Genomic DNA, 25,429 nt, shown 5'->3' on the forward strand with positions numbered 1-25,429 from the left:
AAAAAGAATGCAATTGTTTGGCGAGCTTCCCCACAGGGCGCTGCGTCAGTGGTCTTGGCGCAAGTCCCGCCACAGCTTCGAGCAGAAACCCAGAGCACCCGCCACAGCCGAAACCCGCAGCCAATCAGCGTGCTCCCGAAACCAAACGACAGAAAGGCGCTCAACTCGGTGCAACTGCCCCCATCGCCACGAGGCCAACCTCATCTCGTCCCAACGAAACCCCGACAGTCTTCCCCGGCCGCGGCCAATTGGCATCCCACACCTCTGCTCTGCCGGGCAGAGAGACCATTCGCCATGCTGTCACGAACTGCGGCGCCCACCAAGGCGTCGACAAGGACGATCTCGAGCGCCGTTTCGGCCATTTCCACGACGACACCCTCGCAATGCCGCTCCTTCGCTACCGTCCAGGACGCCAATGCCGCCGCCACGGTCCGCACCTACGGCGGCCTGCGTGATCAGGACCGCATCTTCCAGAACCTCTACGGCCGCTTCCCGCCCGACCTCAAGCACGCCAAGAAGATGGGCGACTGGCACAAGACCAAGGAGATCCTCCTCAAGGGCCACGACTGGATCATCAGCGAGATCAAGGCTTCCGGCCTGCGCGGGCGCGGTGGTGCCGGTTTCCCTTCGGGCCTGAAATGGGTGCGTATCGGATTTAGTTCTTTCATTCCCCCCCCCCCCCCTTCTCTCTTTCTCCTCCATGGCTAGTGGCTATGGAGAGAGAGGGGGGGGGAGGAGAAAAACAAAACATTTGGTCGATCGTCCATTTAGCTGACCAACCGCGCGCCCGCAGTCGTTCATGAACTTTAAGGACTGGGACAAGGACAACAAGCCGAGGTACCTGGTGGTCAACGCCGACGAGGGTGAGCCGGGCACCTGCAAGGACCGCGAGATCATGCGCAAGGACCCCCACAAGCTGGTCGAGGGCTGCCTGGTCGCCGGCCGCGCCATGAACGCCTCGGCCGCCTACATCTACATCCGCGGCGAGTTCGTCCAGGAGGCCGCCATCCTGCAGAACGCCATCAACGAGGCCTACGCCGAGGGCCTCATCGGCAAGAACGCCTGCGGCTCGGGCTACGACTTTGACGTCTACATCCACCGCGGCGCCGGCGCCTACGTCTGCGGCGAGGAGACCAGCCTGATCGAGTCGCTCGAGGGAAAGCCGGGCAAGCCGCGCCTCAAGCCGCCGTTCCCGGCCGCCGTCGGCCTCTTCGGCTGCCCGTCCACCGTCGCCAACGTGGAGACGGTGGCGGTGGCGCCGACCATCTGCCGGCGCGGCGGCAGCTGGTTCGCGTCCTTCGGGCGCGAGCGCAACCAGGGCACCAAGCTCTTCTGCATCAGCGGGCACGTCAACAACCCGTGCACGGTCGAGGAGGAGATGAGCATCCCGATGCGCGAGCTGATCGAGAAGCACTGCGGCGGCGTCCGCGGCGGCTGGGACAACCTCCTGGCCGTCATCCCGGGCGGCTCCTCGACCCCGATCCTGCCCAAGCACGTGTGCGACGACCAGCTGATGGACTTTGACGCGCTCAAGGACAGCCAGTCCGGCCTGGGCACCGCCGCCGTCATCGTCATGGACAAGAGCGCCGATGTGGTCCGCGCCATCTCCCGCCTGAGCCACTTCTACCGCCACGAGTCGTGCGGCCAGTGCACCCCCTGCCGCGAGGGCTCCAAGTGGACCGAGCAGATCATGAAGCGCTTCGAGAAGGGCATGGGCCGCGAGCGCGAGATCGACATGCTGCAGGAGCTGACCAAGCAGGTCGAGGGGCATACCATTTGCGGTACGTTTTTCTCTTTTCTTTATTCCCCTTCTTTTGACCTGCTCCTTTGATTCATCGAGAGTAAGTATTGTTAATGCTGACTGTTTTTCTTTTTTCTCTCGTCCCCCCTTCTAGCTCTTGGCGAAGCCTTCGCCTGGCCCATCCAGGGCCTGATCCGCCACTTCCGCCCCGAGCTGGAGGCCCGCATGCAAAAGTTCGCCAAGGAGACGGGCGGCGAGGCGCTGGCCGGCGGCTGGACCCACAACGCCAGGGAACAGGGCAAGCTCGTCTCGCCGGGTATGTAAAAAGGGGGGGAATGGCTGCTAAACCGAGTGGCCAAAATGGTCTGAGCGGGTTGATGGAGGAGTGGTGCGTCCTGTACACTGCATTGTACATAGGCCTACGTTCGCCGTAGAGCGCCCGCGCGGGCTGTACTTGTTTACTTTGTCGAGCCCGAGCGGCCGGTTCCGAGGCGGACGGGTCTTGGTTGGGAATGTCCCTTGTGAAGAGATGTGCCTCGGGGTTTCCTGCATGTAGAACTCGGCGTACCATCCACTGGGCCGCCATTCTTGTGCAGAAGGACTACGGATCTTTAAGCCTTTTGCTGCTCCTCGGCCATACTGACGAAAGCAGTCCTTCTTTGAGAGAGTCTCCTCTGTCTTTCGAGTCGGTACTAGACCCTCCACTTTCTTACTAATAATAAGAGCTCGCCATTAAGCCGGAATGGCCGAAGCGGTTTCTGGTTGGTGAACTTTTTTCTGAGGCAACAAACACGTGGTTGTGCCGTTACGGGACAATCGAATCTATTGTAACCAAATGGGACCCCCAAATATAAACAGATATGTCAGGGGAAGCATGGGCCTGGTTCAAGAAAAATGTCCTCCCACCATGTGTGGTGCCTGGATTGAAGGCTAGATGAGTGGCGGAATGGCTCGGCGGTGAGAAGCCTGGGTATGGCGACAATGAGGGTAACGAAGGAGAGAAGGGGTTCCTGGAGTATCAGCATGCAGATATCTGTTCAATCCTAAGTACGGGTGCAGCTAAATAGCGTTACTGGTAATCTCAGGGGTTCAAGAGTGGGGCTGCCAAGGGAAAGTTGCAGGCAAAAAGATGCAAAGAAGCTGAAAACTATGAATCTGTACCTAGTAAACAAGACTGTTCCGCTTCATGACCGCTTTCCCCGGACATCTGGCGGCGACGACAACGACACTGGGCGTGGGCTGGCCAATGCTGATACATACCATATAGTGTCATATCTTACTCTGTTAACACTCCATCTCCGGAGTGGGAAAGATCAGCAACAAAGATGACAAGCGGCATCACTGTGTTTGAGCAGTTTGTGAGGTTTGGGACCGATGCCTGTAAGTGATAAACGAGAGTTCGCAAATCGAGTCTCGACCTCCTTTCAACCCAACCACAAAGACGAAAATCCGTGGCTAAGCTGACCACCACTTTTCCCCTTTTTAATGTCTAGCAGACGGCATAGAGCGCCTTCTCCGGCTGCTTCAGGCCCTCACAACCATCCTCCTCCATTTCCCTACTCTCTCCTACTTGTTCCTGGTCTTCCTTGCCCCTTTTTCTTCCCCCCCAGCAATATTCAAAACCTCCCCCACCACCATCAGCAGCAGCACCACCACGCTCACGCTTCTCCGCAAACGCATTGCCTCCCTCCGCCAGGCCGTCCGCTTCTTCCGCTTCCTCGACTCCTTCGCCGCCGCCTGGTCCGTCCTCTCCTCGCTCCAGGAGCAACCACAAGCGCAAGCTCAATCACAACCACGGGCACGTCATGATGAGAATGAGAAGGAGGGGCGCCAAGGCGGCCCGACGAAGAGAACGCCAGCGACGCCGGGACCAGCGGCAGGCGTCGGCGGCGGCGGCGGCGTCGTCGTAGTCGAAAAGTGGCTGGACTTTGGCAGCAAGTCCTTCACGGGCATGTACCTCCTTCTGGAGAGCGCCGTCTTCGTCGAGGCGGTGCTGGACGTGCCGGGCCTGCGCGTCTGGGATTCGCCCGAGGCAGTGGCGCGGCTGGTGCTCGACGGGCAGCGGTTCTGGTTCGCCGGCCTGGTGTGCGGCATCCTGGCGTCCGCGGTCCGATTGGCGAGGTCAGCTGGCGGGGCCCGGCCCGGAACGGGGCAGCTGGGAGGGGGCAAGGACCGGGACAGTAAGGATGGTGGGGAGGAGAACGACGAGGAGGAGGAGGAGGAGGAGGAGGAGGTGAGAGAGGAAAGGAAGGCGGCGAGGAGGAAGGTGGTCAGGAGGCTGGCGGCGGATATCATGGATCTGGCCGTGCCTGGGTCGGTGGTGGGATGGGTGCCGTTGGCCCCCGGGTACGTGGCCGTCTTGATGCTCGGTAGCACCATCTTGACGGGGATGGAAGTCTGGGAGAGATGCGGGAGGGAGCTGGCCGCGCAGAGGGCCGCCACCGTGGCGCGGCCATGATGCTCTCTCAAGAACTTCTTCTTTCAATATTGGATTCGACGCTGTCTAATGGAAGAAACAAGATGATTACCATAGGCACCTAGTGATGCATATGAGCCCAGTGTTTCTCCTGCTGACGGAGCACAGGAGCCATTGCATTGGTAATGAAATTTCACAAAAATATGGAAATGTGAACGGATAACTTTGTGCTTGGAGCTTGTGGCACGTTGACTATCCTGGCCAAAAAAAAAAATCCCCCATTCATCCTTGAGCAGGTCGCGTCAGGTCCAAAGTAATTGACATTATGTTCTCGACCTCGCAGTGAATGCTTGAGCCGCCCTAATCTCTGTTAGCATATCGAGTCTCGGAGAGAAGAGCAGCAACCCCTGGGAAGAACCCCGCTCTCTCATGCAAGGGACGCTGTGGGGCGCTTCTCGGACCCACGGATTCTATCTGGCAGAAAAAGTAGGAAAAAAGGCGGTGAGGCGCGTAACCCGAAAGCAAAATCTCGAAATTTTCAGAGCTTTTTTGAGAAAAGAAGCACGCGCCTGCCCTTGAACAGCCTTGTTCACCTTCGCCTACCGAGAAGATTGTGCAGGGGCTGTGACAGCCACTTTCCCCGACTCACAACGCGATCCTCTCGCCCATGTCGGCTCCGCCAGCCTGGCTATTTTCCAACAACTCTGCACTGACCGCGCAAAAACCGGCCACTCAGAGCAGCTGCACATCCACGATGCCGGGAAACAAGAAGCCCAAGGCCAGCGGGTCCCAGAAGAAGGGCCCCGCGGCCGCCGAGAAGCCCGGATCGACCGCGGAGCCGCCTGCGCAGCTCCTCGATATGGTCGAATCGTTCCTTTCGGAGCACGACTTTTCCGACGCCCATCGCGCGTTCACGAAGCAGCGGGCCAAGAAGGGCTGGAAGAGCGAGAAGTCGGACGTCGCTGGGAAGGATTCTCTGGTTTCTGTCTTCAACGCCTGGAAGACTTCTCAGAAGGCTACTACCGCGACAGCGGCCAGGGCCAGCAGTGATGAGAGCAGCAGAAGCAGCGAGAGCAGCAGTAGCGAGTCCGAGTCGTCGGACAGCGACAGCGACAGCGACAGCGATAGCGGCGACAATACCGACGTGGAAATGAAAGACGTAGCAGAGGAGGAGTCCTCGAGCGCTGACTCGAGCAGCAGCAGCAGCAGCGAGAGCGACAGCAGCGACAGCGAGAGCGAGGACAAGAAAGAAACGGCGAAGCCTGCAGCTAACCCTCTCAAACGCAAGGCTGCTTCCGAGAGCAGTGACTCGTCCGACTCCGACTCCGATTCCAGCTCTGACGAGGAGGCTCCCGCGCCCAAGAAGCAGAAGATTGTCGCCGCCCCGGCCGCCAGCGAGTCTTCTGATTCTTCCTCCGACTCTTCCTCCGACTCTGATTCGAGTTCCGACTCGAGTTCCGACACGGATTCCGACTCCAGCTCCGAGTCTGAGGCTGAGTCCAAGCCTGCGACCAAGAAGGCTGCGGCAAAGAAGGAAACGTCCAAGAAGAAGAAGACCGAATCGTCCTCCGAGTCTTCTTCTTCTTCCTCCGAGTCCTCGTCCTCCGAGTCTTCGTCTTCTGAATCAGAGTCAGACTCGTCCTCCTCCGACTCCGATGACGAATCCGAGGACGAAGCCGAAGAAGCGGCCAAGGTCCCTCTCCCCGAGTCTGGTTCAGACTCCGACTCTTCTAGTGACTCCTCGTCGTCCGATTCCTCCTCAGATTCTGAGTCCGACTCGGAGAAGACCGAGACCAAGACCAAGACGAAGAGCGCCAAGTCCACCTCGCCGGCCGGCGGCGGTTCTGACTCCTCTGCCACTCTCGACCGGACCTCGCCCAAGGTCTATCCCGTGGACAAGTTTGCCCCGCTCCCACCGGACCCGGCCACAGTTAAGACCAACAACCGCGGTAAGGGCGGCAACAACAACAACAACAACAACAACGGCAAGGTCAACCAGCCCTTCTCGCGCGTCAACCGCAACATCCAGGTCGACCCGCGCTTCGCCTCCAATGCCTTTTCCGGCCATGAATGGGGCCGCAAGGCCCACGAAGACTTGAGTGTTACGCGAGGCAAGAGCTTCACCAAGGAAAAGAACAAGAAGAAGAAGGGCAGTTACCGCGGTGGGCGGATCGATACAAACGCGAAGGGGGGCATCAAGTTTGACGACTAGACTCCTTTAGGAAGGTCACTTTAAACTATTTCTTTTCTTTTCTTTTCTTTTTTTTTTTTTTTTTTCATTGGCGTGAAGGGTTTCCTGGAGAGTGTCGCAGGCGTCCAAAAGCATCTAGATATATATGGGTGGCTTCTGCTACACTTCCAATGTAGCTGGTTTATTAGGAGAGAGGCGATGTTTAGGTCGCCTGGTTAGGCACCTTAAGTAGACATGGCATAGCAAGGAGTCTCGGGCAATCTGTCTTTTAGCTTAGATTCCGCGCCGGAATTCAGTTGTAGAGATAGCTTTAGATATTGGTCAACGACCGTAGAGTGGCATTTTCGCAAAACGAGGCGGTTCCCATCTGGCCTCAATGGGCATTCCAAATTACCCCACCGTTGTGTGCCTCGTAACCGACTGGGGCGGCCACCGCAGGAGTGAAGAAAAACTTTTCGACATGCAAGTCAGCACGCTCCAAGAACAAGATAATTGGGACAGAGGTTCCAGTCAGACGTAAACACCTATAAACGAGTTTCTCCTAACCACCTTTGATCGACTAGATGATATAAGGTAAAGCGTACGGGGAAGAGACTCGTGGAATCGACGCGCGAAATGGCCCGCCAGGAACATGTGATCCTCTTTCGTTCTCGCCCATCGCTATGGCCTAGAACACTACTAATTAAGCCTCACCACTTTGTTATCAAGGCTGATTGGGGGACACAGCGAGCAGAAACCGTAAGTTGTGGAGCAAGAACGCACATGTTTCCCGCAGTAACCGAGCAGCAGTAGTGAAAAATGGGCCCCTCTTCCAGGTTGTAAGTAAGTTGTCAGTGCCCATTGGTGGTGCAGCGCAAAGCCTCATGTCCGCTGACTGCCAAGTTGAAACCGTTAGTTAATACCGTGGAGGAGGGCTTTCATCCTAGTAATTACCTACTTAACCGGAGTGTCCCCAAAGCGACACTCGGCCATTCCCCGCCCAATCTCGTCACGATATGTTACGTTCTCCCATGTACAGAGCGAAAGTCACTTCGGGCTGCTCTTTTCAAATGTCCTTGCGCCTCACCGTGCTAGCCCAGATACCTAATTAGGTGGACCGTCAGGTTAAATGCAAAGAACTAGACTGATTCCGAGGCGTGTTTGGAGGTGGAGAAGTAAGGCGGTATTAGCCCCTTTGGATGATTCTCTCTGCTTCATGTTTTGGTAACTAGATTAGGCGGATTTAGGGAAATATGCTAGGAGTAAGTTTTCTACTGACGCGGTGAGGAGGCATAATTAGGTACGGAGGACCTAGAGTGGCACAGACATGATAATCGAACGAATATTTTGAATGTAGAGAATCAGCCTCAGGGGCTCGGGAACAAGACAAGCAGCGGGCCAACCGAGGGAAACTGGTCGTCGTATTATTTCGTATTTTTGAAATGAGCATGAATATTACCAGAGCTTGGGTTTCGGTAATCGATGGCATGGAACCTACATACGGAACGGTGCAGGGGATGCAAGCTACGAATGGGCCTGGTTTGCCCAAGACGGTGGTTCCCAACGGCCGCGAATCCGTCAGTGGGCTAACAAGATAGAACGCTTATTCTTATGTTGCGCCCGATATTCAGCCTAGGGGCGCAGAAGTGGAGCGTCCGATCAAACGGGCGGGTTTCTGCGGCTTGGTGCATGAGCGCCAGGCACGGCATGTTGTCGTTACCAACGCTACCCAGCCCGCCAAGACGAGCGCCTTCCCAGGTTGGGCACAAGCCACTGTGACCCAGCACACATTGCGTTGGCGCGCGGTTGGTCAAGATGGGCAATCGCGCTGCGAGTGGCTTTGTGCCAGGCTCTCTCATCTTAATCAAGTAACTTGGAAGGCTTCACGATGCCAGAGTCCGGGCAGGGCGACGGCAGACACGCGCATCCCTCATAATCCGCGGCACCGCACTCTCGTCCTCTCGTCTCTCGCCGGAACCCCGTCACGCCTCAACAGTCGGTTGCCTGCGTGTTATTCGCAATCGCGTCACCTTCTCACCCATCGGGGCCATCGGTGTGATTACCTCTCTCCTCGAGCACGTAACTTTGCACCAGTGCTGGAGGAACAATCGCTCCAACGATTCCGTCTTACACTCCGTTTCTTTTGACCTGCCCGCCGAATCTCGCCAAGACATGGGCATATCTAGCAGCCAAGGCTCGCCCGGATCCGACCGCAATGGCGAGAAGGCTGCTGGTCAAGGACAGTCGCTAGCGCTCTCGGACATTGTCAAGCCAACCCGTCGACGCCGCTTGGCCGCCCTCGTTGCTAACCCATTCCGTAGCAGCCCTTCCGAGACTGCCGCCGCCAAAGGCAGTACCGTGACGGGCCGCGGCAGCATGGCGGCCAAGCGGCAAAGCCAGGGAGAGGTTGCGCAGCCGCCCGACATCGATAGGATTCGTGAGATACCCGGCCAGTTTCTTCGGGAGCTCCGCGGCAGTTCCGAGAAGGGTCGGCCCGGTGAGGAGAGCACTTCCTTTCGGATCAGCAAAGAGTTGGAGGAAAAGCTCGCCTCGTACTCCGAAAAGAAAGCGCACGAGTACAGTGATCTGCGCCAAAAGGGCACCGAGTATGAGCGCTCGCTGGGGTTTGACTCTGCCTGTACAAAGACGGCAAAGCCCATCGAGGTTAAGGCCAACGCGGTCTTTCAGCATCTCAAAAAGAACGACATTGCTCGCTTCTATGAGACGGCGCCCAAGAAGCGTGGCTACCGCGGCCAGGAGCACCCACGCTTCTACGGTGATCACTTCCTCTCCAATGCAGACCTCATCGAACAAACACAACTCTTCGCCCTGTGTCGGGCCATGCCCAAGGGCGCACATCTCCACATTCACTTCAACTCCAATCTCCTCCCTAGCGTTCTGCTGGGAATTGCCAAGGACATGAAACGCATGTTTATCTGGAGCAACATCCCCCTTGATCGGCCAGAAGCGTATGATCTCTGCAGGATACAGTTCAGCATCATGAACGAGAAAGCAGTCGATGAAAGGGGAGCAGGGAACCTTTTCCACAAAGACTACGGAGGCGGGTCCGTGATGCAGTTTCAGGAGTTCAGAGAGGCGTATCCCGGGGGGCCAGAAGCGGCCGATGCGTGGTTACAAAGCAAGCTGGTCTTTCAGGAGGAAGAAGCTCATAACCTTCTTCAGACTGCGGAAGGGTCAGTCCGGCTCAGGGATAACTTTACAGGTCTGCCCGGCTCGCTGACGTTGTCTCTAGTGCATGGGAAAGGTTCAATGCCCGAACCCAGATGATGAAGGGTCTGTTCAACTACAAGACCGCATATAGGAGGTACACCCGGCAGTGCCTCGACGAGTTCGTCGCCGACAATATCCAGTATGCAGAGATCAGGCCAAACTTCATGTCGTCGAACCAAGTATGGGAGGACGACGGCTCCTCCCGGATCGACAATGTCGGGATCATGAACCTGATCATCGACGAATACGAAGCCTTCCAAAAGGACCATCAGCGTCGGATCCTGAAGGGCCTGAAGGTCATCTACTGCACTCCGCGTTCCTTCGGCGAGGAGCAGGTCGGCGAGGCGTTAATGCAGTGCTTCCAATTCAAGACGGACAAGAAATTTTCAACGTACATTGCTGGTAAGCCAACGAGCGGGCATCTGCTCGAGCAACTTCCTCCGAGGTCGCAAACTGACAAACCCGCCCAGGCTTTGACCTAGTGGGCGAGGAAAGCAAAGGCAAGCCTCTCAAGGCCTTCACCCGACAATTCCTCCAGTTCCAGGCCCTCTGCAAGGCCGCCGACATCGAGATACCTTTACTCCTCCACTGCGGTGAGACACTCGACATCGGCACCGACGCCGACGGCAACCTCCTGGACGCCTTGCTGCTCGGCGCCAAGCGCATCGGCCACGGTTTTGCCCTGCCGCGGCACCCCTACGTCATGGGCGAGATGAAGCAGCGCGGCGTCTGCGTCGAGGTCTGCCCCATCTCCAACGAAATCCTGGGCTTGACCCCGAGAATAAGCGGCCACTCGGTGTACAACCTGCTGGCGAACAATGTACCGTGTACCATCAGTGCGGATAATGGGACTCTGTTTCGGTATGACCCTCGCTCCCCCTTCCCCCTTCCCCTCGCAACATATCTCCCCAACTCGTCACCCCCGACTCTTGGGCTCACACGCCTGTCCATGCTGCAGATCCCGCCTCTCGCACGACTTTTACCAGATCATTGCGGGTAAGCCGGACATGACACTCCACGGCCTGCGCCAGCTGGTCGAGTGGAGCATCGAGCACTCGTGCATGGAGCCCGAGCTGAGGAGCGAGGTGCGCGGGAGCTGGGAGAAGATGTGGGACGAGTTCTGCCAGAGGATCGTCGACGGCGAGTTCACGCTCAAGGACGGAGCCGGCGAGATGGCAGCGGAGGGAGACGTGGCCGCCGACAAGCCTGCCGGGGGGTTGCCTCCCGTATGAGGAGGGTTATGGATCGGATGATACGGGCGTTTGGACTGGGGAATGGCTATGGTTTCGGGTTCCTTGTTTTGATGTTCCTTTTATTCCTGCTGCGGTCCCTGTTTCCGTGAGTTTCCGCCCATTGGCGGTGATACTTTTTTCTTTTGATACCTGGCGGGCTATGCCTAATGACCGAGAGATGACCGACTCTTCACACGACCTTATCACAATGACAAGGTTTTTCTCGTCAGGTTGCCGCTCAGCACACTGCTGCAGCGGACAAGCGGACAAGCAGCGCATCGCTCGTCGCCGTGAGGTGAATCTGTTGGCGCTTTATTCAGGGAATGAAACCAACTTTGGTGAGATGCCGCGATGAAGTCATTGGCTTGTCCTTGGTCCTGGACCCGAGGGCCTGGTCTCATCGTGACCGCGCCTGGGCCTTGCCTTCGCTGTTGCTAGCTGGCCAAACCTTGCTGCCGAGGCGGCCCGAGCCCTAGTGTAAAAAAAAAAAAATGAAGCCGAGTCGGGACGACACAGCATCAACGTTCCCCAAGCCAGGCCCAATCTCTACGAACCAAGTAAGGGACAACACGGGCAAAAAGGCCGCCTCCCCTCCGACTGTTCCCCAACTCCCTCGGGAATGACCCGGGAGTGGGTCCGGAGAGTTCCCGGCTGAACGGCAACTTTACAATCCTCAGACGAGGCATGGTTGAGAGGATCAGCGGCCGGCTTCCTTGGATACGACTGACGGCCCCCAATTCAGCTTCGCCTCTCCGCTCCGACTTCAGCATCCTGGGCCGCCAAATGCAACGGAATTGTCGCAGTGGACCCAGGCAGTCTGGGGCTGCTGCAGATCATCGCGAGGGCTAGGATCAGTTTCTTAGCGAATGTGAGTCACCAAACTCAATTGCAACATCACGAATGCTCAATTCCAATTGAGCATTTTGATTCGACGGCGATGCCGCGGCCGCGATTCCCTTAAAAAGCACAAGGGACATATTTTCCCTGCGTTGTCCCCGAGCGCGCAGCAACATGCAGCGTGCATCAGGCGAAGCTTTGCAGAACCCTGCGCCAAGCGCGATTATTGTAGAAATTTTGATCGGGTCAGACATATCTCCGCGCGGCCCAGCCAGCAACGAGGACGGAATGCCGACAACGGCGGGGCGATTGATCGGGGATTGGTTGGCAACCGAGGTTTGGTGTGATCCGTCCATTGGGATTCTGGTACGGAGGATTCCGTTATTGCACAGGTGTGCGAAGCCGACGGCTTTCGCAAGATGCTGCGCGTCTGAAACTCGTGAGGACGGAAGCTTCGCAAGCCCAACCGGGTAGACCAGGGTGCGTCCCTTTCCCATCCCGCCCCTTCCATCCTGGTTTCAAGCCACAAAAGCAGTTGAGAACACCTACACACACTATGGGTTTCTCGGACTGGAGAAGGCAGTAGATCGCCTTTCCTGTCCGGGGTGTCAATCGCGCGCCCTTTGGAGGCCTGGTTCCGTGCCGTCGGCGTAAGCCTGCCCGCCCTGCCCCTCCAAGCAAATCACAGCCGTGGGTCGCCCGTGTAGCGCCTTGGTCCCATTGGCTATTTGCGGACAGATGGGACACACGGTGGGGGCAGTGCAGTGGGTCGCTACAGGAAAGTACAAAAGTGTGCGGACAAAACCCCTCAAGTTCGGCACCTCAGAGACACCAAGAAGAAGGATATCCCAATATGACAGGAATGGTTTCCTGGATCTTTTGTGCCGATTAGATCGAATAGAAACACATAGTTCGCTGAGCTTATCTGGACCATGGGGTACAGATACGGTTCCTGAGTGTGCCTCTTGCTTCCTTGCACGACAAGCACGCTAGAACCTCTTGGGGGCTTGTGGGGAAATTTTCTGGAGCAAGGCCGCGTGGGAAGTGTGACTCACACTTTCCATTTAGGGCTGCCCGCTGCACTCGGCCAATCAAATCACATCGCAGCCTGCAGACCCTTTCCGCATGTGCGCGCAAGCCTTGCTGCACTCGCTCGCTGCCTGATAAAAAGTCTTCCAACTCCCCCCAGTTTAGGCTGCCTGCTCTTCCTCTCCTCCAACCCCAAACTTCCACACAAAGAACAGAGTCGAGCATTTCGAGACAGCCACCAAGATGCGTTAAAGCATCCTTTTCCCCCAGTCCGACGACTTGCATTTGCAAAGTCGCCAAAATTTCTTCCACAAATTTTAGCAACTACCTCCCCACTCAACAACCACCGACTTCAGTTTCGCCTGCAAAGGTTGAACTGAACTTAAGCACACTGCTTCCCAGCTCGCGCTCAAGTTCTCAAAACAACACCGCCGCCATTCCCGGCCAAGACTTTCCAGTCTTCACCACGGATCCCAATCAGTCAAGATGGCTTCCCTCCAGTTCCTCGAGCCTGCCGGCATCATCCGCGCAACAACAGCATCTTCAGCACCTGAACCTGCCGCCTCATCAGCAAGACTTCGTCTTGTTCGATCAGCCGATCAAGCAGCGTCAACCTAGTCGCTCTGTCTCGCAAGCTTCCGCCACCGGAGGTGTCACCCAAAGTCAGCAATATTGTCATCAGCCGTTGTTTCCGCAACAATCGGTCCCGACCTCGCCGTCTCTGCAGAACCAGCGGGTTGCTAGCATCATCCAGGCCACTGGTCACCAAGCGACTTCTTCGGTTTTCACCAATCGGTTTAGTTCTCCTGCGCAGAATCGTCAGTTCTACGCTTCGTCTGCTCCATCATCGTCGGTCGCTGTGAATCTGCAGAAGCAGAACCGGCCTGCGCGCCCGCCTGTTCCTCTTTTCTCGCAAAGCACTGGTAACAAGACCCAGCGAGGCAAGATGAACATCCAAGGTAGACACCTCCCCGCCTCACCCCTGCCCTCTCGTCCCCAATATTTTGGCTTACACCCCACTTCAGATCTCGATCTGGACGAATTCACCGCCTTCGAGGGTGGTGCTTCCACCACGGCGTACTCTTCGCCCGCCCTCGCCAGTGTGTTCGACCTGGGTGCTAGTTCCTCCAGCTCGACAACCACCGTGGGCACCGTCTCGCCCCAGGATCTCCTGATCCAGGAACCCTTCATGTCGGCGCCGAACTCGACTGCGCTCACGGCTTTGACCTCGCCATCTCTCTATGGCGAGTCGCCGGAGTTTGACGCCTATGATGTTTCGCCCACGTTTGGAAGTGGGGACTTCGACACCGGATCCACCGACACTTGGTACCCTCTCTTCCCTCAGGCGAACTCCCGACCTGAGGCGGCTCCAAAGCCCGCCAGTGCTGAGCAGTCTCCTGCTTCCAAGTCGGATGATTCGGGAGTAGCCTCGGCTCCGGGACATCGTCGCAAGTCATCGGGTACATCGCCGCCATCTAGCCGTCCGTCCTCGATCGCCGGTGTTGGTTCTCGCCGTCGCGATAAGCCTCTGCCTCCTATCATTGTTGATGACCCCACTGATGTTGTTGCCATGAAGCGTGCTCGTAACACACTTGCTGCTCGCAAGTCTCGTGAACGCAAGGCACAGCGTCTTGAGGAGTTGGAGCAACGGATTGTGCAGTTGACGGCCGAGCGTGATCACTGGAAGAACATTGCGCTCGCGCATGGAGCAAAGGAGTGAAAAGTTTTAAAAAAATTGGTGCTTTGGCTTCTTGGAATGATCGTTTATCCTTCAATGTCTGTCGGGCATTGAAGAGGGGATTTTCACTCAAGTTTTTTTCGTATCTTTGTTAGTTTTCCTAGGTTTCGTGGGACCCACCTTGGTTTCACGAGTCTGCCGTTGTCAAAGCAGGCTCCGACTCGATTTTTTAAGGTTTTATCATTAGTTCCGTCTCTTCGGACCACTGAACAGGGTTTTCCTGGCTTGCAAGCGTGTATGCACAATTTGGCGTGTAAAATAGATATCGACAAAGGGTTCTTTGCCTCAGCCCTGGCGTGAGATTCTACGACCTGTGTCAGTTAGCTCTTTGCGGGTCTGTAACCAAGCAATACATCCGGACCTGGTTATTATAGTTGAACAATGCACAAACATCCGTCACTCAACCGCAAAACTAAGTCACCCATAGGTGTTCATGTTCCTCGCCAGTTCTCTGATAGAATCACACACTGAACTTTTTTAGCCGTTGATTACCGGTTATTCCATGAATGGAATTGCAATAGCGTATGTATGCGTTTGTATGTCACTCAGCCGAAGCGTCATTCTAGTGACCTGCGATGTTGTCCATCATTTCGATCCGTGACTAACTCCGTTCAGCTTCTGAAGCGATTCGAGTGATGTCAGAGCGCGTGCCACAATGTCAACATGTGGACATACGTGTAGTTTCAATTCAAAGAGGAAGAGGAAGCGTTTGGTGAATATGAGCTGTTGCCCTATCCATTGGTGGAGGAATGCGCATACTTTGTCCGGTGCATTGAACTAATTCTGGACATACTCACCTGTAAGGCATTTATTTTCACATGGACTCCTGGCCAGAAGCCGTCTCGATGAGGTAAAGTTGCTCAGGCCTATCAACGGGCACGATTTTCTCCCTGTGGCATGCTTAATAGTGGCAGTAGTCCCATGTGGATGATGATGATGGTGATGATGATAACAGGTCTGAGCGTTCCACCAGTTGAAGAGCAGTGCGCAAACGCCCAAAGAGCGTCAGTTTCCAGAATTACAAGCTTGGCTGCTCAACTCTTCATACCAACCCCGGCGAGCTCACATTTTGTATATTCCTTGACACATCCCATAGGCCACAAGAAGCAAAGCCGTGGCAATTCTAAAGCCAGCCATCAACCATTTTGCATTCAAGCCATCTCCAATGTCATTAACAAAGTCCAACACAGCCATCGACAAGTACCTAAATCTACCAGACACACCGGGGGAAGAGACTATGAGAAGAAGAAAAAAATGAAAAAGAAGCCCCCCCAAAGCCAGGCCAAGGAAGGAAGAGGGCATTTGATCCTAAGGAAACGAAGACTGGCAGAATCGGCAAGGGAACAGCGATTGACCACCCGAGTTGCTGAGTTCAGCCCAAGTCTATACCGGCGCAGTGCTGCTTGCTTGACTCCCTCGCAGTCCCTCATCGTCTTTGCATCTCGGTCCATCAAAGTTTGTTTTCTTCCCCCCTTCAATATCTGAGCATGCTTCGTTCATCTCGTTCCCGGTCTGGTTTGGTCGGTACCCCTTAACACTACTGTGTCGAACCATACCACATGCCATACCACCAATTACCACATCATGCTGAGCCATGTCATGCCATGCAGAAAGGCAACCAGAAAAAAATTCACAAGACAACGCCGCGCCATTTTTTAACCCCGTCCTGTGCCCCTTTGGTGTCTTCCTCTTGATCAACTCCTATGCAAGCCTATGCAAGCAAGCAACCATGTCCGTTCAGACCAGAAGGGAAGTAGTTCTACAGATACAGTCCCGGTTCGAATACTTGAGCCGTTGCACGTCCGCCATTAAAGAAGCCTAACTTGTCGATTCTCAGTTAGACCGTGAGCGAAAGGGTATCGTGTCATCAGTGGGAAAAACAAAGTGATGCCACCCGTTATTTGGGTGGTGAGGAAACAATGAGCGAGCCTTAACTGACTGTCATCATCTGCATCCGTGGCGAGTCGATCGATGCCCTGCTCAGGATCGAAGGGTTACTCCGGCTGTTGGGTAGGCGTCTCGGTGGGCTCGAGCCGGGGTCCACAAAGACTCTTGTAAACGCGGGGCTGCCATCAAGGTTCTGGTGACCGGAGTGCCGTTCACGCCGGGGAGTTCCGGCAGGGCTCTGGGTGAGCAGCTCCGCCTTACGGACAGCGTCCGAGAGCGCGTCGCGCAGCTGTCCGGCCCGCTTGACCAGTTCCTGGAGACTGTTGGTGTCGAAGAAGAGTTTTGTGTCGGGTGTCTTGTGGCCTGGGCCCTTAGCCCGGTCGTTTTTCTGCTGCTGCTTTTTTATTGCCTCAATCACGGTCGAAACAACCGCAGAGTTCCGGCTGGGACTCGAGCATCTGCTGGGGGTGGCAGAACCTTGGTTCAATGGCCAGTTACCGAAAATGTCGTCTTCTGGCGAAAACACGGACCGCCGTTTGGGGCTATGCCGCTCTCGTATTACCGCGGTTTTTGACATCTCGGACTCGGAAAACCCAAAGGACTCGTCGATGTGGTCGAGGAAAGAACCGTCAAAGCCGTCTTCCAGGAACTGTTCATCGATCTTAGATCGGTCGAAATCCATCGAAGGCTTCGTCGAGCCCAGATCCTCATCCTCCTCATCCGGTGACGCGAGGGCGATGATGCTCTCGGCATCTGCCCACTTTGATGCTAACGGTCCTCGAAGAATATCGAGGTCTTTACCGTGACGGCATAAGCGTTTCAGATCGTTTACCAGTAAAGATAGTTCACGTATCTGGCCAGAGTGCGCTCGGACGCTAGGCTGCGTTGCCTGGATGGAAGCAGGGACCACCACCGAAAAACTCGTAGCCGAGTCTTTGCCCCCGGGAGAGCATATCGCGGATTCCTCCCCGTCGAACTCAAAGTCATCATCCCAGTCCTCACTCGCAGTCTTGGTTCCCAAACCCCAGGTCCCAAACTTCGGCAGTTGCTTGGAGCCGTCTGAGAAATCGGGAACGACAACTGGGACGCTCTGGCTCCGTATGTGGGCAGCGCCAGGCAGTTTCCGGCTGATGGTCCGGCCCCCTCTCAGGTCCGGCTCTTGTTTCCCATGAGCCGTCTTCGGCCGCGGCATGCCGGAGTCAAGCTTATCGTGAACCGACGGCTCGGACCAATCGAATATGTTGCTCCTCGGCCGGTCACTCATGCTTTCCCGCTGACAGTCTAGGCTGCCATTGCCACTGATGTTTCTGAGGGCTTCTCGCATCGTAGGGCTGACGCGCCTTGAGTTGGTCGAGCTTGGCGGTGAGAGATGGTTGCTTAGGGTATTCTCGTCATCTCGTGGCCAGTCATCATCGTCGTCATCGTCAAAGGACAAACGCTCAAGGCTCGGGTCGGCCAGGGACGATCCATGTAGCCCGCTAAACTCAAACCCAAACCCGTTCTTGGTACCCTGGGAGTCAAACTCGGAAGAGCCGGCTTGATGCCCGGGCCTGGTCGGCACGTCAATGCCTTCGTCCTCTTCCGTGATCTTGGTTTCGCCATCCCAAGACCGGCCGAGCATCTCCTGAATCGACAGCCTCTTTGTCCTCCCGTTGTTGGCAGTGCTAAGTGGAGACTCATCGAGCACGGACTCCGCTGGCGTCTCGACGGACCTCATGCGATTGGAAGAAGCCCCTGTGCGGAAGGAATCATACATATCGTCGCTCTTGAAATCAGTGTCCTCGTCGTCCCTAAAGGTACCATCACGGGCTGAAACGTCAGAGCCAGCAAGAGTTACCGACCGCTCGCCAGACGGTCCTCGGCTGTGTGTGGTCACAGAAGGAGTGTGAGAATAATTGATGGGGCTTTGGAGCGCCTTTGTGGGACCGCGTGTAACATCAGTGCTTAAGTTAGGCAAGTGATTAAGAGGTGGTAAGGGAGACGATGAGTTTCTCTTGCGCGTCCGCACGAGATGTGATGAGCCCAATTCGGGCTCTGGTTTATAATGAGGGTTTTCTTCCGTCTTGGGTGGCGCATGCGATCCTCCGAGCCGCAGTTGAACCGGGGTTTGAGCTTGGTCGTGCGGCACAGCTCCGGGGTCCGGAACGTCGCTGCCTGCGCCGGATTTCGCGTCGATAGTACTTCGTCGCGGACGCCGAGAGTTTCCGGTTCTCGCAATCCAGTTGCTAGCCGAGCTAAAATGCATTGAAAAGGATCTTCTTGGGGGCCGGTCAGCCATTGAATCAGCCGCCGTGGCTAGATCGGCCGCGGGCAGCGAGGTGTCTTGCTTGTTGTCTTGCTTGTTGCCGCTCGTGAGCTGATCAGGCGGGACCTCGGCCTCATCTGCGGATACGGAAACCTCAGCCAGATGACTCGGTTTCGTGAGGTAGGCGCGAAAGTCGTGGCTCCGAGCCAACGATAACCTCCTGCGGGGGAAGAGGTTGTGGAGAGGACTACTTCCGGGCGGTAACCCAGAAATATCCCCTCCCGAAACACTTGACCTTCGAGCGTGAAAGAATGAGGTCCATCTTCCGGATTGACCAGCATTATCCCGCGTGGGCGCAAACGTCATGGAAGTGGGCGAAGGGTTGTAGCCGTCGAGCGGGACCTTCATCCCCCGCGAGAGTGGCTCGGCAAGCGCAAGCTGATGTTGAAATTCCTGCATCGTGGCCGACCGTTGGTGGCTGGTAGCTGGCCTGCGGAGCGTCAGAACCTGTGATATAGAGCCACGCCGTCTTGCGTCCCCTCCTGCGCCGTTTTGCCCAGATGTTGTTGTTCTCTTGACCAGCTTGTTCGGAGAGGCACGCGAGGTCGGTGGCTGACCAAGGATCGGAACACTAGAGCCGTGGGAAAAGGCCATGGAAGACGAATCCGGGCCCACGCTGGACCTTCGGCTCCCATGCTGGGACAGCGGCCGGAGTGACAGCCTCCTTATCCAGGAATCCCTTGACGAAACCGAATCCCTCTTGTTCTCTGATATGGGCTGGGACGCCAAGTCACCTGGCCGTATGAAGGAGTGCCTCCTGCTGCTGGACCTTGGCAACATGGCCGAATTACCCGTCATCGGCCGGGGGGCACTCGTCGGGCTTAATGGGCTTAATGGGCTTAATGGGCTTGTCGGGTTCGAGGCAAGGGGACTCGGATGTTCATCGGCGAGCTGATGGAAGGAGGAGTAGGGAAATTCCTCGGTTGGTGACGAGCAAGGGTGATAGTTTGGAACCGCACTCGTGCTGGGGCGGGGAGGGACAGCTTGCGCTCGGAAGCCATCGTAGTCGGCGGGGAATCTGTGTTGGACTGGGCTCGACCATGGCACTTCGGGTTCGGGAGGTTGGCCAAAAACCAACCCAACGGCGGCGGCAGCGGTAGCAGTGCCGGTCCCCGCAAGCTGTGTTATCCAGGCCGGTTAGCATTCGTGATATTATCGCGCTTCCCAGAGGGCATACTCTGGGTAGCGGAAAGAGGGGCAAGGAGGTATTGTGCTTTGTGATCAGGCCGGGATTTGAAAGCAAAATCGGGCCGGACATGTTTGTTTGCACTCTTGATTTGCGCTTCTGCCCGGTGCATCGCACGGGTTTTGCTGGTCGACACTTACACTCGGCACGGCCTGCATCCTGAATGCGGGCTGTTATGTTGACGGCAAGCAGCCGTGGGAGCGAAGAGGGGCAGGGAACTCGGTGATTATGAAAGTCGTAGTTTGCATCGTCAGGGCATGACGGGAAGGGAGACGTCTCGAGGCGGAAACGAAGGGCCGAAGTACGCGGATAGCCAATGCTGCAGGCGCGTTCCCGCAGTCGAGGTTCGAAGCGCCTAACTTTTGGAAACGGATCAGGCCTGCGAAAGCACTCCGACCTGTGCGCCGAAATTCCGTTTCTGGCGAAATGGGGAATTATGCACCCAACCGGCCGTTTTGGCGAGCTCGAATACCGCGTGGTGTTGTTGGGAAACCAGGGCGTCGAGTCAGCGTGGGAGAGATGCGGTCGGCGTCGCTGCGCGCAGCAGTTGTCGGCAGAGGCAGTTCACAACAACGGATGCTACTGCCCGTTGGCTTGTTTTCGCGGCGAGCTGCAATTGGCGCCAGACGAAAAAGTTGGCCGCGTCAAGATGGGACAATGGTCGCGGCCGTGGGCCTCGCGCACACGTTCCTCTCTTCTCTCTCGCTTTGATCCGGGGAAGGAGCTACGTCCGCCCACCAACGCTGAACCAAAACAGAGAACGCGACACGGGCAGGCGCACCGGACACTCAGTGGGTCTTCGCAAAAAACATGCTAAAAGAAGGGAAAGCTCGTCCTGGCAAAGCCGTCGGAGCAAAGAGGAAAGAATGAGAGAAAAACCAGAACTGGAGAAGAAGACAGACGCGCACAACCAAGTTTGGGCGAGCGGCAGTCTACAGTTGCACTCTGCACTCGACAAGTTGGAAGAGTGGGTGCAACAACACGGGGAACCTGTCCAAGCGCCGGGGGGTTCTTCTTGCTGCACTACCCTACTATGTAGATACGGATCCGTACGTATGCTACCTCCGGAAGGAAGAGTGGAGACCGCTGCACTCGCTACCTTCGGCTAGTGCGAGGAGTGAGGAGCGTAGGGCGGCGTGGGCTTGTTTTGACACTGACGTGCTGACAGGGGACGGAGATGGCTGAGGCCTGGCCAGGCTTGATTGTTCGGGAGAACACCAATTAACTACCAGGATTGGCTCTCAGATCGTCGCTTCTTTCGGGTATCGGTATCGGGGGCCCCATGCCCCTGTACAACAACAAACCAAAGTCACGCAGTACGGATACCTCCGTATCGCACAAACACAAAGGCTCGCCTTGGCCTCCAAGCTGCTGTGTTCACTCATTTAACTCTGGGCAACCAACAGGCTGGAACGTACGGTACACACAGGGCTCCACGGCGCTTCCTCTAATCTCGATGAGCTGCTTGTTTTGACGAGAGATGCAGCGCTGTATGTACATCTCGCTGCGCGCTTGCGCATTGTGTGGCAGCCTCGCCAGTGGAATTCGTTTCCTCTAGCCTGATACGTTAAGGGAGGCACTGGTGCAGTTGCATGTCGGTACGACGGCGCTGGATGACTGGCTACCCATGGATTGATCTCGAAGCCGGCGTTTATAGTGAACTTTGGGCGGGTCAAATTTCGTGCACGAGCTGACCGACTGGACCTGGTGGTGTGCGCCTGGGCACTCCGTAATCCGCCACTCTTGAACCAGAGCCGCTGATGATTGTCATTGTGCGGTGCTGTTGAGTTGTAAAGTACTGTACATACATATGGATTACAAGGAATTTTGTGTGAAGGCTGAATCAGATCCGCCGCCGAGTCTGCCGAGAGTTTTCGTCGTCTTGGTAATGTATCGGGGGAATCTCTTGACATGCCCAATGTTGTCAGGTCCGTCAGGCACAACAACGCATGTGCAAGCCTCAGGGCCAAATACAAGATCGCGTACTTCAAGTATTTATTGGCAGTCGTCAATATATTTATGTCCATAGCAATAGCAACTGCCAACCCGCAAGTGTACGGATGTATGTACTTATGAATGTGTCCATACCATATGTTTGAATGCATGTACATACATACCTTACGGATGACAGGAATTTCGTTTCTTATATCCGTAAATACATAGATACGTAGGTACCAACCCGGTGTAGGAGCAACGGAGAGGGTCTTCTGAGCCAGGGCGCGGAGGCCTGCTCGGGAATTCCACAGCATCGCAGGGCATTTAATTACTGTAGAAGATCCACCCAAACCCGATCCACCCATCCTTCCAAGGCACGGCACAATGCCCCAGTGTCAGTGGACAATGGAAGCATGAGGCCATGCGAACCATGCAGGGCAGGCATGACTACCGGGAACGCGAAACAGTCTTGCAATGCTACATTAGCGAATGACGGTCTCAGAAACCGACTACCAAGGTCCATCTCGCCTGTTGCCATGGATAGCTTTGTGCGTAGAGTGGCCACGCGCCTCACCCTGGCAGGTACTACCAAGCAAGGATTTACAAGTCCCTCCGAAGTGTGACCTACAGAGTAGTGTAGTGTAATCCGTACTATGTAAGCCGTACTATGGGTATTATGGGTAAGTTTGACCCCCTGACCTGGTATTACAAGGTATTGCTAGGAACCAAAGTTGGAGTACACCAAGCTTCAGAGCGGGAATTAAGACACCATAACTACCATTAAACCACATTATCAGCAGATAGATAAAATGAAATGCGTATCCTGATTGCAATAGTTTTCTATTTATCTACTTTTTTCTAGGAGTTTAACCAATTTCCTGACGTGGTGGTTGTAAATGGGTGGCGATACTGCCCGGAATGTGTAACCAGGGAGTTTTTCCGTGGTGAAACTTTGCTCCCTACTCCGTACCAGAGCATGTAATATTCCCAGTTCCATGGGCGACGACGCGACCCTCCATCTCCGCATTCCCTTCAAGATGACGTCGACTATCCATCAGCCTTGCTACCATATGTCTCGAGAGCGGGCATGCAGCTCACGTTTCCGAAATTGGCCTGCAAAACATACGATGCTCACTCTCATTTCTCAACTACTGAAGAATGGCCCCATGTTCATCCTAGAACAGGAATAACCAACGAATGGATATCAAGTTCGGCGAAGCGATTATCGGAACCAGCCCAGTTATGGAAACGGCTCTGACACAAGATGTGTAATAGTTCCGCGAAGTGGTTGATCTGTGTGTTACTGCAGAGTAACCTCCTTCCAATAACTGAGCTGCCCAGCTCCATAGGAGAGCAGTGATCCAAGGCGTTCCTCGGACGCGGGTTCCCACATTCTGCCCCGCGGCATGTTGTAAGCGCAATGCCAGCAACCAAAACATCCCGAACAGCACGGGTTCAATCATTCGGCACATTTTTATACCTACAGGTAGCGTACATGCACATCCATGATGCGTGTACATGTACATACATATGTAGAGCATGTGTTTGTCGGTGAGACCCTCGCAGCTTGAAAGTTTCATCCCCCCGTTCAGGACCCCTCCATGGCCTCCGGCACACTCCAGCCGCAAAACTTCAACAAGGTTGAGACCTCCGCATCCTGGCAACCCGGCTTCGTTGGCGACGGTCAGGAGAGATGATGTAAAATAGCTTTTTTGATAACTATTAACAAGACATATGCCTGTCGTTTTACGCAGCGTTTATTTCCCCAACCTGCGGCTCGGATTCCTACCCGCACTCACCTCTGCTCATTGATGTCTCAAGCCAGGTGACCGGCACCTCATACGGCCTCGAGTATCTCATCGAAATGGTCATGGAGATTTAGGCAAGACAGCTCCACCACAATAGACTAGGAACCGCCGGGGATGCCCGGCCTTCCGCATAACGGTTTTCCGATTCCATTTGCTCTGGCGCGGCCATCTACATACTATTACATATTTTGGCGACAGGTTCCTGTCCTTGCTCGGCCGAAAACGCGGCAATACGGTGCTGTTGCTACACGGCCGGCCGGGCATCTGCTTTGCTTGTCTTATGCTGGTACATCACGTACAGTAGCACCCTCGGCCGAGCTACCATAACTAAAGTGCTCACCCAGCCTTTGAGACTTGAGAGGTTTTTTGGGGCCCGGGGGGGGGGGGGGGGAAGGAAGGGGGTCAGGGGCGGGGACGACTTCATGGCATTGTTGTTGATGCCGTATGCCCTCCATCGTGTCACCCTGTGAGCCAAGTTTCATGGTTTGACCACAAGCCGGCACCCTGTGACACCCACAATGGATTCTTCTTTTTTTCTTTTTTCTTCCCCCCGTCAAGGACAAACAACGATGTTCCAGATTAGCAACATAGTTATGTGAGGTAGTCTTAGAAGCGTTGTACAAGACGAGTGTTTCGTTTGTGCTCTTTCCCCGTCGTCCTATCAAACCGACCGCGTCGAATTACTCCGTATATAGTATGCAGCTCAGACCTCTGCAACGCATCAAGCCGTCCCGCTTCACCATGGACCCGCTGTCGTATACTCCGTAGCCATTGTTGCGTATACCGCAGCTTATCCCGCGAGTCTTCCCAAGGGTTGTGCACGATATATTGATCACACGCGGTATCACAAATCTTCAACTAGACCAATTGTCACAAAAAGCGGGCCAGGGCAAAGGCTAAAGAGCGGGAGTTTGAGCAGCTTCCCCGTCGGGTCTTCGCATGTGCAAGAAGAGCCCAAGGAGATTTCCTCTAAGAACCGAAAAGCCACCATTCACTGTAGCAAGCCTGGTGCCTGGTAAGCTTTCCGCACCCGGCAACGCATCCCGTGAATGTCTGGGAACATCTAGGAACAGATCGCCCAGCGGCGGAGGAGCTGAAACAGAAAGGGAGAGTTGCTCCTTCGACGTGGAAGGATGGCTTCTGCAGGGAAGTGCAAGAGCGGAGAAGAAACATCCCAGCACCAGGCTTGTTCGTACATACCCTCTAATAAGCCTTTCTCAGTTCTGTGGTATGTTTCCGTACCTAAAAAGACATCCTGGGATAAGCCTGGTGCCGGCCCTCTTCTTCAGGAACCATAAGAGATACTTTGTGAAATGTGAGTTTCAACGCTTATTGAAGACACCATTGCAGGCAAATGACCCTATCCTTCCGAGCCATTTGGGTCGTTTTCTCGATGCAGTCATCAAAGGATAGGGGCTGCAGCGACTTCAGTCACACCTATCACCAATCCGGTCACCCGGTGACCGGAAAGCGGAACGACGCGCCGATTCTACGCAGGCAATATTTCCCAAGGGATGAATTGGGTCTCGATTGAGCCGCAAGGGCAACCGCATCATGGGCTCGCAAAATGCTGTAGCAAGTGGCATAGGGTCGCGTCAGAAGTTGACCCGAGGTGATGCGATCGCATTTCCGATTGGCGAGGTGTAACACGTCGACGCGGAATTGTGTTACTAGGCCGAGCCGCGTTTAAATTGCGAAGGCACCTTTTTTAAAAAAAAAAAAAAATTGTCAAGCTGGCCATACATGGCCAAGTTCTTCCAACGCTGGGTCATTCATAGTGTACGGAATACACGAAATACACGAAATACGCTGGTTTCCTTAAAGGTTGTATGCAGTCGGGAGGAGGAGTACGGACGTAGTGGTACCATACGGAGTAGAGCTTGTATGTATTCCGTACTATTGAATGCGGATCGA

At 55.4% G+C, this 25,429-nt stretch overlaps 7 protein-coding genes across 7 annotated transcripts; 5 read left to right on the forward strand and 2 right to left on the reverse strand.

The window, feature by feature from the left end:
- The first annotated feature begins 143 nt into the window (after positions 1-143).
- On the forward strand, positions 144-2,523 carry P884DRAFT_226437 (uncharacterized protein). The gene is made up of 3 exons (XM_069439651.1): positions 144-642; positions 794-1,781; positions 1,896-2,523. The coding sequence occupies exons 1-3, from the start codon at positions 295-297 to the stop codon at positions 2,063-2,065; spliced, it is 1,506 nt and encodes a 501-aa protein (XP_069296404.1). The 5' UTR covers positions 144-294; the 3' UTR covers positions 2,066-2,523.
- Positions 2,524-2,540: 17 nt separating this feature from the next.
- On the reverse strand, positions 2,541-2,944 carry P884DRAFT_261233 (uncharacterized protein). Its single transcript, XM_069441539.1, has one exon. The coding sequence runs from the start codon at positions 2,764-2,766 to the stop codon at positions 2,605-2,607; it is 162 nt and encodes a 53-aa protein (XP_069296405.1). The 5' UTR covers positions 2,767-2,944; the 3' UTR covers positions 2,541-2,604.
- A 122-nt stretch (positions 2,945-3,066) lies between these two features.
- Positions 3,067-4,321, forward strand: P884DRAFT_285968 (uncharacterized protein; the record flags this gene model as incomplete). Its single annotated transcript, XM_069443800.1, has 2 exons — positions 3,067-3,121; positions 3,238-4,321. 2 exons carry the CDS (start codon positions 3,067-3,069, stop codon positions 4,197-4,199), a joined length of 1,017 nt encoding a protein of 338 aa, XP_069296406.1. The 3' UTR covers positions 4,200-4,321.
- Positions 4,322-4,911: 590 nt separating this feature from the next.
- Positions 4,912-6,369, forward strand: P884DRAFT_270829 (SRP40, C-terminal domain-containing protein; the record flags this gene model as incomplete). Its single annotated transcript, XM_069442382.1, has 1 exon — positions 4,912-6,369. The coding sequence occupies one exon, from the start codon at positions 4,912-4,914 to the stop codon at positions 6,367-6,369; it is 1,458 nt and encodes a 485-aa protein (XP_069296407.1).
- Positions 6,370-8,134: 1,765 nt separating this feature from the next.
- On the forward strand, positions 8,135-11,027 carry P884DRAFT_226443 (uncharacterized protein). The gene is made up of 4 exons (XM_069439652.1): positions 8,135-9,521; positions 9,581-9,960; positions 10,029-10,419; positions 10,517-11,027. Exons 1-4 carry the CDS (start codon positions 8,500-8,502, stop codon positions 10,788-10,790), a joined length of 2,067 nt encoding a protein of 688 aa, XP_069296408.1. The 5' UTR covers positions 8,135-8,499; the 3' UTR covers positions 10,791-11,027.
- Positions 11,028-13,602: 2,575 nt separating this feature from the next.
- P884DRAFT_278669 (uncharacterized protein) lies at positions 13,603-14,376 on the forward strand (the record flags this gene model as incomplete). Its single annotated transcript, XM_069443213.1, has 2 exons — positions 13,603-13,615; positions 13,682-14,376. The coding sequence occupies 2 exons, from the start codon at positions 13,603-13,605 to the stop codon at positions 14,374-14,376; spliced, it is 708 nt and encodes a 235-aa protein (XP_069296409.1).
- Positions 14,377-16,324: 1,948 nt separating this feature from the next.
- P884DRAFT_270832 (uncharacterized protein) lies at positions 16,325-19,930 on the reverse strand (the record flags this gene model as incomplete). The annotated part of the gene is made up of 2 exons (XM_069442383.1): positions 16,325-19,705; positions 19,913-19,930. The coding sequence occupies 2 exons, from the start codon at positions 19,928-19,930 to the stop codon at positions 16,325-16,327; spliced, it is 3,399 nt and encodes a 1,132-aa protein (XP_069296410.1).
- Between the last annotated feature and the right edge of the window lie 5,499 nt (positions 19,931-25,429).

Source organism: Thermothelomyces heterothallicus, assembly GCF_042370625.1.
Source record: "Thermothelomyces heterothallicus CBS 202.75 unplaced genomic scaffold P884_scaffold_16, whole genome shotgun sequence".
NCBI classification, from domain to species: domain Eukaryota; kingdom Fungi; phylum Ascomycota; class Sordariomycetes; order Sordariales; family Chaetomiaceae; genus Thermothelomyces; species Thermothelomyces heterothallicus.